Here is a 12,492-nt window from a genome sequence, read left to right on the forward strand (position 1 = left end):
GTGTGTGGTGTGTGTGGTGTGTGTGTGGTGTGTGTAGTGTGTGTGGTGTGTGTGTGGTGTGTGGTGTGCGTGGTGTGTGTAAGGTGTGTGTGTGGCGTGTGGTGGTGTGTGTGGTGTGTGTGGTGTGTGTAGGGTGTGTGTGCGGTGTGTGTGTGGTGTGTGTAGGGTGTGTGTGTGGTGTGTGTGGTGTGTGTGTGGTGTGTGTGTGGTTTGTGTGTGGTGTGTGTGTGGTGTGTGTGTGGTGTGTGGTGGTGTGTGTTGTGTGTGTGTGGTGTGTGTGTGGTGTGTGTGTGGTGTGTGTGGTGTGTGTGTGGTGTATGTAGGGTGTGTGTGTGGTGTGTGTGTGGTGTGTGTGTGTGGTGTGTGTATGGTGTGTGTGTGGTGTGTGGTGTGTGTAGGGAGTGTGTGCGGTGTGTGTGTGGTGTGTGTAGGGTGTGTGGTGTGTGGGGTGTGTGTGGTTGTGTGTAGGGTGTGTGCGAGGTAGTCAACATCTCCTAGCCACCGTGATGATGAGAGAGATAGAGAGATGCAGACTCCCAAATATACAGCAGCAGCAGCAGGCGTCGTCAGGGTCAGGATCGAACCCACGAACCTCCTGCGCACCAGGCGAGGTAGTCAACATCACCTAGCCACCGTGATGATGATGGTGATGATGTTGATGATGATGATGTACACCAGGCGAGGTAGTCAACATCTCCTAGCCACCGTGATGATGATGGTGATGATGTTGATGATGTACACCGGGCGAGGTAGTCAACATCTTCTAGCCACCGTGATGATGATGGTGATGATGTTGATGTTGATGATGTACACCGGGCGAGGCAGTCAACATCTCCTAGCCACCGTGATGATGATGGTGATGATGTTGATGATGATGGTGGTGGTGATGATGATGATAATGGTGATGATCTTGATGATGATGTACACCGGGCGAGGCAGTCAACATCTCCCCGTGCCACCGCGGCAAACGACTCAGGCCGCCCCCCCGTCACCCCTCGAGGCGTCCGCCGTCTTGACCGCCGCTCACATTTCCGTTTGTGGCCCCCGTCCCCCGACAGCGGCGGCCGCAGCGACGGACGCCACCCTCGAAGACCGAGGCCGACGGCGGCGGGCAACGTCGTCTGACTCGCCGGCCCCCGCCTCTTCCTCCTCCATGCGAGGCCACGCCTGCCCCGAGTGCGGCAAGTCCTTCGCCTACCGCTGCCTCCTGAAGCGCCACTCGTTGACGCACAGCGGCGAGCGGCCGCACACGTGCGCCGTGTGCGGCCGCCGCTTCGCGCAGCGCCACAACCTGGCGATGCACGCCAGCGCCCACACGGGCGACGGACCTCACGAGTGCCCCGAGTGCGGGAGGCGCTTCGCGCAGCGCTGCAACCTGGCGAAGCACGCGCTCACCCACACGGGGGAGCGGCCGCACGCTTGCGCCGTGTGCGGCCGCCGCTTCGCCCAGCGCTACCACCTGGAGACGCACCGGCGGGTCCACACGGGGGAGCGGCCGTTCGCCTGCGACGACTGCGGCCGCCGCTTCAGGCAACGGCCCAACCTGAGGATCCACGCGGCGACGCACGCCCCGCGGAAGCCGTTCGCGTGCGTCGACTGCGGGAAGGGGTTCGCGCAGCGCTCGGACCTCGGCCGGCACGCCAGGACGCACGCTGCCGGTGGCGGGAAGGCGCCGGCGTGAGGAGCCCTGCGCGCGCGTGTGAGGCAGAGGTCGCAACCGGGTACCCGATACCCGTACCTTACCCGATACCCGGCTACCCGTACCCGGCCGTGTACGGGTACGGCTACCCGTTTGCGACCCTGGTGCGGCCGGGTACGGGTACGGGGGGTAAGGAATCAAAACCCGTTTGCGACCTCTGGTGTGAGGCTCTCGCGTGTGTCTTACGCGCGCGTGAGACCCGTGCGTGTTGGCCACACGCGTGTAATACGCACGCGTGCAAGGCTTGCACGTGCAAGGCTCATACGCGTGTAAGACATCTTACACGCGTGTGTTAGTCTAACACACACGTGTGTGAGTCTTACACACGCGCGTGTAAGACTCACACACGTGTAAGACTCACACACACGCGTGTGTAAGACTCACACACACACGTGTATAAGACTCACGCGGGCGACACAAGCTTCTTTCACGTTTTTTCACCGGACCTACAGTAACCGTTGGCCCAGCTTGGAAGAGTAGGCCAAGTAGCCTCTTGCGGAGAGGGCTCGATGTACGTAGGTTGAACTTCTTTCGCACCGTACGCTATCCAACCGTGCTAATTGGACGCTTTCGGCAGCAGTGGAGTGAACGTGGCTATTGCAGGGCTGCGCCTTCACCCGTTGATTTCTATCAAACGAAACGTCGTACTACTCAAGTTACACTACACTATACACTACACTATACACTACTATACACTACACTATACACTATACACTACACTATACACTACACTATACACTACTATACACACTACACTATCCACTATACACTACACTATATACTACACTACACACTACACTATACACTACACTATACACTACACTATACACTACACTATACACTACACTAGTGCTGTACGAGTGTAAATGTTGTGGATTCACTCTTCAAACACACCGGTGGGCTTGAATTAGTAACTAATTGGCGTTTTGTCAACGTGACGCGTTTTTTAACTGATTGGCCGTGTCGGGTGGTGGAGGTTTGCGACACATTTATAAATAACGCGATCTAAACCCAACAACCTTTATTGTCAATAATACCGGTGGCTAAAGTCTACGTGTTGAACAGGTAGACCAATCAACTTCAAGGACAGTGCACATACATTATCAGGGTTGTGTTTTTTGTTTGCATTATGACTGCAGGTATTGTGGTCTATGCAAACATAATTCCTCGTAAAAAAGGTGTCAGTTTTGTTGCCAGATAAAAGGGTAAAAGAATTATCAGGGAGATTCAAGTCCGCTTTGAAAGACCCCCCCACCCTCATCTCTCCAGTTTGGTCACTCGCCCCTGGTTCTGTGTTTCACTGCTTTTCGTGCATCGCGATCCTGCGATGTAACGCCGCAGTTATACATTTGCATTGCTATTGTAGCAGTAGTGCCAAACTGCTCAAGCGGTGCCACATCTCTACGGCGCCAATCTCTTTATCGTGATGATGGTGGTGGTGATGATGATGACGATGTTGTCAAGCCATGGTCTCCGTTCGAGGTTTTCCTCTTTTCTGCTTTTCATGTATCGTGCATTTGGGTCCAGGATGGAATGCCGCAGTTATACATTTGTATTGTTTTTGTAGCAGTAGTAGTTGTAGTGCCAATCTGCTCAAACAGTGGCCACTGCTTTCTGGCGCCGATCTCTTTATGATGATGATGATGGTGATGATGATGACGTCAAGCCATGGTCTCCGTTAGAGGTTTTCCTCTCTTTCCGGCGCCTTAAAATGTTTCCGAACAACAGCCAACAATCTTCGTAACGCCATTCCCTGTTTCGATTTAAAGCTTTCGTGACTGCAGGGATTCATCTTCTTGGTTCTTTCGGTAAAGTCATCACGTAGAAGGGAAATAATAAAATAATATAAATAAAACATAATAAAATAATTCTCACGACGTTTCGGACACAACGCAAGCAGCCGTCCTCAGGTGAAGAACAGGTCTGTCGAGAAGACAGCGTCTGAATGAAACACCCCAGGCTTGGAACGTATATTTAAGCTGGGTTGGAGACTTAAATATACGCTGCCAAGCCTGGGGGTGTTTCATTCAGACGCTGTCTTCCCGACAGACCTGTTCTTCACCTGAGGACGGCTGCTTGCGTTGTGGCCGAAACGTCGTGAGAATTACTTTACTATGTTTTATTTTTATTATTTTATTATTTCCCTTCTACGTGACTTTACCGAAAGAACCAAGACGACCATTCCCTGTTGTTCATTCATCCTACGACTTACAGCGCCGAGAAATAGTTTGTGAACCCCTTTCGGATTTTCACACATTTAACATTTCTCAAGCCTAAAGTGTTATTAGATCTTAATCTAAGTCCTAATAATAAAGGTAACCCGATTGAACAAATGACGCGAAACGCGTGATCCTCTTTTAAACATTTTATATATCCACGAATGATTCTACATTCAATAACCACGTGTGAAACAGCGTGTGAACCTTTTATATTCAGTAACCGCTGACGCTCCCTTGATCGGCAATGAATTCAACGAAGCGTTTCCTGTGACCGATGGTCAGTCGCCCTCGCATCGGATTTGAGGAATGTTTGGCCCATTCCTCCTCACAGAACTCTTTCAGCTCGGTGACATTTGAGGGTTGCCTTGCTTGGACGGCTCCATTCAGGCGCTGCCACAACATTGCGATGGGGTTTAGGTCCGGACCTTGACAATGGTTATGGATTTCGATTTAAAGCTTTCGTGACTGCAGGGATTCATCCTTCAGACGCTGTCTCCCCGACAGATCTGGTCTTCACCTGAGGACGGCTGCTGACAGAACCGGCCCTAGACCTTTGGGGGCCCTAAGCAAAATTTGGTTGGAGGCCCCTTTGATGTATGATTTGTTTTCACCCACTAGCTCGCAGTGACTCTAGGGGGCCCTCTGCTGGCCACGGGGCCCTTTGCAATTGCAAGGGTCGCTTAGTGGCTGGGCCGGCTCTGGCTGCTTGCGTTGTGGCCGAAACGTCGTGAGAATTATTTGATTATGTTTTATTTTTATTATTTTATTATTTCCCTTCTACGTGACTTTACCGAAAGAACCAAGCAGATGAATCTCTGCAGTCACGAAAGAAGCTTTAAATCGAAATTTTATCATGTTTTATTTTTATTATTTTATTATTTCCCTTCTACGTGACTTTACCGAAAGAACCAAGAAGATGGTTATGGATATGAGGACGATGATGATGATGATGCGCGAGAGGAAACGGAGGTGAAGGTGGCAAGGTCAATGAGTCGAGGGAGGGCGACTTCCGTAACGGGGAGGAGGTAGACGAAGGGTCGGTGGGTGAGAATGGATGGGTCTCTAAGGCGGAGCAGACGATGGTGAGAGTGGCCGATCGTTTGACGTGTAGAGGGAGTCCATTCCAGTGTAGAGGAGGCAAAGAGAGAGAAGTACAAGTTCATGTATTAGGTGTAGCCCTGTGAGCCATTCGGCTCTTGAATCGGGTGCAACCGCAACAAACAAAAAAACAAAAACATGAACAAGAAAACATCTTAAAGTGACTATGTGACTGAGTGCAAACAGAAAATCCAAGAAAAGACAGCAAAATATTGCAGGAAAAGCACCGTACACCAACGCTGTGTGCAAAAATCCCAGTGGGATGCAAGTCAAACAACAACAACAACCACAAGACAACTTAGACTATGAGACATCTCCTTTACCAGTGGCAAAATATAGTAAGAGGTTTTTACCCTTTCAACTGGTACAAAAACTGACAGCTTTATACAAGGCATCATGTTTGCAATAACCACAACACAAGCAGTCAAAATGCAAACTAGAAGAAACAACTCTGATAATGATTGCATATCATGATTGCATATCATTATCAGTGTCAGTTTTTATCAGAGTGTCAGTTTTTGTACCAGACCACTTAGATTAAGGCCATCAGTCTAACTCTGTACTACAACAAACAAACATGGCCAAACCAAAAAACTTTTTGAAAATCACCAAAATAAAGCCATAAAAGTCAAACAACAACAACAACAACCACAAGACAACTTAGATTAAGGCTATCAGTCTAACTCTGTACTACAACAACACAAACATGGCCAAACCAAAAAACTTTTCGAAATCACCAAAATAAAGCCACAAAAGTCAAACAACAACAACAACCACAACCACAAGACCACTTAGATTAAGGCCATCAGTCTAACTCTGTACTACAACAACACAAACATGGCCAAACCAAAACACTTTTTGAAATCACCAAAATAAAGCCATAAAAGTCAAACAACAACAACAACCACAAGACAACTTAGATTAAGGCCATCAGCCTAACTCTGTACTACAACAACACAAACATGGCCAAACCAATACACTTTTCGAAATCACCAAAATAAAGCCACAAAAGTCAAACAACAACAACAACCACAAGACCACTTAGATTAAGGCTATCAGTCTAACTCTGTACTACAACAACACAAACATGGCTAAACCAAAAAACTTTTCGAAAATCACCAAAATAAAGCCACAACAGCAATGAAACAGTGATTAAGCACAGGGAAGCGGGGGGGGGGTAACAGAGAGAGGCATCTGGAATGGTGAACGCAGAGGGCGAGGAAGGAACGTGGAGTGAGATGAGAGAAGCAGTCGAAACGTCGTGAGAATTTTATTGTTAAATTTGTATTATTTTATTATTTCCCTTCTACGTGACTTTACCGAAAGAACGAAGAATAAAAAATAACACATCACGATGTTTCGATCGCAACAGTGGCTGGTTCAAAAGTTCCACGGCTGGATTATTTTTCCCCGCATGAGGACGACCGCTTGTGTTGCGATCAAAACGTCGTGATGCGTTACTTTTTGTTTTATTTGAATTTTCTACCCACGTGACTTTACCGAAATAACTAACCAGTGTGTGTGTGAGTGTGACGCAGTCAAATTTACGACCACGACGACAAAAAAAATCCGAGGGAGAAATGTGCGGCGCTTGCTGATCTCAGTTCCAGGAAGCGGACCGTGAGCCCGCCACAAACGGCGAGATGGTGGTGGTGGTGGTGGAACCCACGACCTCCTGTACCCTAGGCGAGGTAGTCAACATCTCCTAGCCACCGTGATGATGATGATGGTGGTGGTGGTGGAACCCACGACCTCCTGTATACCAGGCGAGGTAGTCAACATCTCCTAGCCACCGTGATGATGATGATGGTGGTGGTGGTGGAACCCACGACCTCCTGTATACCAGGCGAGGTAGTCAACATCTCCTAGCCACCGTGATGATGATGGTGGTGGTGGTGGAACCCACGACCTCCTGTACACCAGGCGAGGTAGTCAACATCTCCTAGCCACCGTGATGATGGTGGTGGTGGAACCCACGACCTCGTGTACACCAGGCGAGGTAGTCAACATCTCCTAGCCACCGTGATGATGATGGTGGTGGTGGAACCCACGACCTCCTGTATACCAGGCGAGGTAGTCAACATCTCCTAGCCACCGTGATGATGATGATGGTGGTGGTGGTGGAACCCACGACCTCCTGTACACCAGGCGGGGTAGTCAACATCTCCTAGCCACCGTGATGATGATGGTGGTGGTGGAACCCACGACCTCCTGTATACCAGGCGAGGTAGTCAACATCTCCTAGCCACCGTGATGATGATGATGGTGGTGGTGGTGGAACCCACGACCTCCTGTACACCAGGCGAGGTAGTCAACATCTCCTAGCCACCGTGATGATGATGGTGGTGGTGGTGGAACCCACGACCTCCTGTACACCAGGCGAGGTAGTCAACATCTCCTAGCCACCGTGATGATGGTGGTGGTGGAACCCACGACCTCGTGTACACCAGGCGAGGTAGTCAACATCTCCTAGCCACCGTGATGATGATGGTGGTGGTGGTGGAACCCACGACCTCCTGTACACCAGGCGAGGTAGTCAACATCTCCTAGCCACCGTGATGATGATGGTGGAACCCACGACCTACTGTACACCAGGCGAGGTAGTCAACATCTCCTAGCCACCGTGATGATGATGATGGTGGTGGAACCCACGACCTCCTGTACACCAGGCGAGGTAGTCAACATCTCCTAGCCACCGTGATGATGATGGTGGTGGTGGTGGAACCCACGACCTCCTGTACACCAGGCGAGGTAGTCAGCATCTCCTAGCCACCGTGATGATGATGGTGGAACCCACGACCTCCTGTAGACCAGGCGAGGTAGTCAGCATCTCCTAGCCACCGTGATGATGATGATGATGGTGGTGGTGGAACCCACGACCTCCTGTAGACCAGGCGAGGTAGTCAACATCTCCTAGCCACCGTGATGATGATGATGGTGGTGGTGGTGGAACCCACGACCTCCTGTAGACCAGGCGAGGTAGTCAATATCTCTTAGCCACCGTGATGATGATGATGATGGTGGTGGTGGAACCCACGACCTACTGCATACCAGGCGAGGTAGTCAACATCTCCTAGCCACCGTGATGATGATGATGGTGGTGGTGGTGGAACCCACGACCTCCTGTACACCAGGCGAGGTAGTCAACATCTCCTAGCCACCGTGATGATGATGGTGGAACCCACGACCTACTGTACACCAGGCGAGGTAGTCAACATCTCCTAGCCACCGTGATGATGATGGTGGTGGTGGAACCCACGACCTCCTGTATACCAGGCGAGGTAGTCAACATCTCCTAGCCACCGTGATGATGATGATGGTGGTGGTGGTGGAACCCACGACCTCCTGTACACCAGGCGAGGTAGTCAACATCTCCTAGCCACCGTGATGATGATGGTGGTGGTGGTGGAACCCACGACCTCCTGTACACCAGGCGAGGTAGTCAACATCTCCTAGCCACCGTGATGATGGTGGTGGTGGAACCCACGACCTCGTGTACACCAGGCGAGGTAGTCAACATCTCCTAGCCACCGTGATGATGATGGTGGTGGTGGTGGAACCCACGACCTCCTGTACACCAGGCGAGGTAGTCAACATCTCCTAGCCACCGTGATGATGATGGTGGAACCCACGACCTACTGTACACCAGGCGAGGTAGTCAACATCTCCTAGCCACCGTGATGATGATGATGGTGGTGGAACCCACGACCTCCTGTACACCAGGCGAGGTAGTCAACATCTCCTAGCCACCGTGATGATGATGGTGGTGGTGGTGGTGGAACCCACGACCTCCTGTACACCAGGCGAGGTAGTCAGCATCTCCTAGCCACCGTGATGATGATGGTGGAACCCACGACCTCCTGTAGACCAGGCGAGGTAGTCAGCATCTCCTAGCCACCGTGATGATGATGATGATGATGGTGGTGGTGGAACCCACGACCTCCTGTAGACCAGGCGAGGTAGTCAACATCTCCTAGCCACCGTGATGATGATGATGGTGGTGGTGGTGGAACCCACGACCTCCTGTAGACCAGGCGAGGTAGTCAATATCTCTTAGCCACCGTGATGATGATGATGATGGTGGTGGTGGAACCCACGACCTACTGCATACCAGGCGAGGTAGTCAACATCTCCTAGCCACCGTGATGATGATGATGGTGGTGGTGGTGGAACCCACGACCTCGTGTACACCAGGCGAGGTAGTCAACATCTCCTAGCCACCGTGATGATGATGGTGGTGGTGGTGGAACCCACGACCTCCTGTACACCAGGCGAGGTAGTCAACATCTCCTAGCCACCGTGATGATGATGGTGGAACCCACGACCTACTGTACACCAGGCGAGGTAGTCAACATCTCCTAGCCACCGTGATGATGATGATGGTGGTGGAACCCACGACCTCCTGTACACCAGGCGAGGTAGTCAACATCTCCTAGCCACCGTGATGATGATGGTGGTGGTGGTGGTGGAACCCACGACCTCCTGTACACCAGGCGAGGTAGTCAGCATCTCCTAGCCACCGTGATGATGATGGTGGAACCCACGACCTCCTGTAGACCAGGCGAGGTAGTCAGCATCTCCTAGCCACCGTGATGATGATGATGATGGTGGTGGTGGAACCCACGACCTCCTGTAGACCAGGCGAGGTAGTCAACATCTCCTAGCCACCGTGATGATGATGATGGTGGTGGTGGTGGAACCCACGACCTCCTGTAGACCAGGCGAGGTAGTCAATATCTCTTAGCCACCGTGATGATGATGATGATGGTGGTGGTGGAACCCACGACCTACTGCATACCAGGCGAGGTAGTCAACATCTCCTAGCCACCGTGATGATGATGATGGTGGTGGTGGTGGAACCCACGACCTCCTGTACACCAGGCGAGGTAGTCAACATCTCCTAGCCACCGTGATGATGATGGTGGAACCCACGACCTACTGTACACCAGGCGAGGTAGTCAACATCTCCTAGCCACCGTGATGATGATGATGGTGGTGGAACCCACGACCTCCTGTAGACCAGGCGAGGTAGTCAACATCTCCTAGCCACCGTGATGATGATGGTGATGGTGGTGGAACGCACGACCTACTGCACACCAGGCGAGGTAGTCAACATCTCCTAGCCCACCCTGTGACGTCGCCACGAGGCTCCACCAATCAAAGGCCGGGCAGCATTCGCCCACGTGACGAGGCAGCCGAGGCGATGGAGATCGCTCCCCACGATAGCTTCGCAGCTGCGTCAGCTACGTGAAGGTTACGGTTAGGGTCTATATATAGTGTGTGTGTATTTATGCAGTATATATGTACATACTGTGTATATACGCAGTATATATACACTGTGTAAAGATGCAGCATATATACACTGTGTATATATGTAGTAATTTTCTTACTTTTTTCAAAAAATAAATGATAATGTTTTGAATTTTTTAAAATTATAATTCGTTTATTTCTCAATAAACTTTCGTTAGTTTTTTAGAAAAAAAACTAATGCTAATTTATTTATTTTCTAGAAAAAAATTAATGATTTTTTTTTTGAAAAAAAACTACTGCTAATTTATTTTGAGAAATAATTAGTTTTTCCTATAGAAAATGCGTTTTAGTTTCTATAGAAAAAAAACAATTACTTTTCATGAGTTTTAGTCCCGTAGAAAATTCGTTAAATAATTCTACAACGCGTTCGTTATTTCGTGGGCTCGAGACAACTTCACGGTTCCAACCGCAAGGTGCTGACCACAACCACCACCACCATCATCACCCCACACGCTACATCACCACCACCATCACCACCATCATCATCATCACCACCGCCATCACCACCATCACCATCACCACCATCACCACCACCACCATCATTATCACCACCACCACCATCACCACCATCATCATCATCATCACCATCATCATCACCACCACCATCACCCCCACCACCATCACCATCACCACCACCATCACCACCACCACCCCCACCACCATCATCACCACCATCACTACCACCCAGTGGCGGCTCCTGCAAAATCTCTCAGGGGGGGCAAATGTCTGGATGATTGATAAGGATAAGGTCCACCCATGCAATGAATAAATTAACAGCTTAAGCATGTAAAGGCAACTTCACTTCTTTAATATTAATGAAAAATAAAGTGACTCTTACAATACATCTTGTTTGTTTATATACTCACTATTAAAACAAACCACTCAAGTTTATTTTATTAAAGATTCCACTAGGTGGCGATAAATTATATTGTTGGATGAAACGTGCTTACGTATGATGACGTTAGCACGTATGATGACGTAAGCACATTAGGGCGAGCCCTCCCGGAAGCCATAGAGAATGCATTGCAGCGCCCGCCGTTCGAAAAAAAACATCTTTGAATGTAAGTCTATGGGACCACACGGGGCGATTCTCAGCCGGAGTGAAATCGCCCAAAAAGAGGCGGTACTCCACAGAACGTGACATGACGCTGATTGGACTATATCCAGAGGCTGCACAGTGACGGCTAGCGTGACTCTGTGGTTGAATGACATTGGTGGTGCGTCGCCCAATCGCCCTAATGAAGAAACCGCCCCTGCTACCACCACCCCCACCACCATCACCATCATCACCACCATCACCACCACCACCATCACCACCATCAGCAGCCTGCAAGGCGACAGAGGAGAGGTGAGTCTGCGAGCCGCTCTCCTCCTTTCTCATCATCTTCTTCTTCAGCTTCAGCTTCTTCTCGTGCACGGGCTGATGCGAGGCAGCAACGACTGCGATGTCACATCCCAAGTGGTCAAGATAACTGCGTTAGCCATGGAGTCAACACATTTGGGGGGGGGGGGGGGCAAATGTTCCAGGGGGTCTGGGGGGTCACCCCCACCCCCCCCCCCCCCCCCCCCAGAAAAAAAATCTAAATTTGAAAACAAATTTCCTTGCCATTTCCTGCTTAAAATATTACAAAATTCACTTATTGATGTTTTACAATAATGTCTAATAGTGTATTGTATTGTATTGCATTGCTCCGTTTTTTTTCTTTATGACCTTTTTCTTGTTTCATTGTATGTAATGGCAGAGATTAGGGATTAATAAAGTACAACCATAACCGCAATCATATAAACAAATCTGTTTTATAGCAATATATTAGGGGGGGGACATTTTATGCATATTTGAATATTGGGGGTGTGTGTGTGTGTGTCCCAATATATATTATAATTACGGCCTTGATATTAGTATATGGCCAATGTTAGTATATGGCCCATGTTAGTATATGGTCAATGTTAGAATATGGGCAAAGTTAGTATATGGTAAATGTTAGTATATGGCCATGTTAGGAGATGTTCAATGTTAGTCTATGGGCAGTGTTGTTAGTCTATGGGCAGTGTTGTTAGTCTATGGGCAGTGTTGTTAGTCAATTGTCAATGTTGTTAGTCTATGGGCAGTGTTGTTTGCACGTACCCCCCAATTATCTGATCGAAATCCCTAATTTCGTCCGGATC

General features: G+C 49.7%; 1 protein-coding gene across 1 annotated transcript in view; it reads left to right on the forward strand.

The window, feature by feature from the left end:
* LOC144735492 (uncharacterized) overlaps nt 1–11,170 on the forward strand; it is a 34,031-nt gene extending 22,861 nt beyond the window's left edge. Inside the window, exon 4 of the mRNA XM_078617891.1 lies at nt 1,059–11,170. Coding sequence (XP_078474017.1) covers nt 1,059–1,681 — 623 coding nt within the window. The 3' untranslated portion in view covers nt 1,682–11,170. The remainder of the gene's footprint in view (nt 1–1,058) is intronic.
* Nucleotides 11,171–12,492: the final 1,322 nt, after the last annotated feature.

This window comes from Lampetra planeri, chromosome 55 (assembly GCF_965212315.1).
Source record: "Lampetra planeri chromosome 55, kcLamPlan1.2.h2, whole genome shotgun sequence".
In the NCBI taxonomy this organism is placed as follows: Eukaryota; Metazoa; Chordata; class Hyperoartia; order Petromyzontiformes; family Petromyzontidae; genus Lampetra; species Lampetra planeri.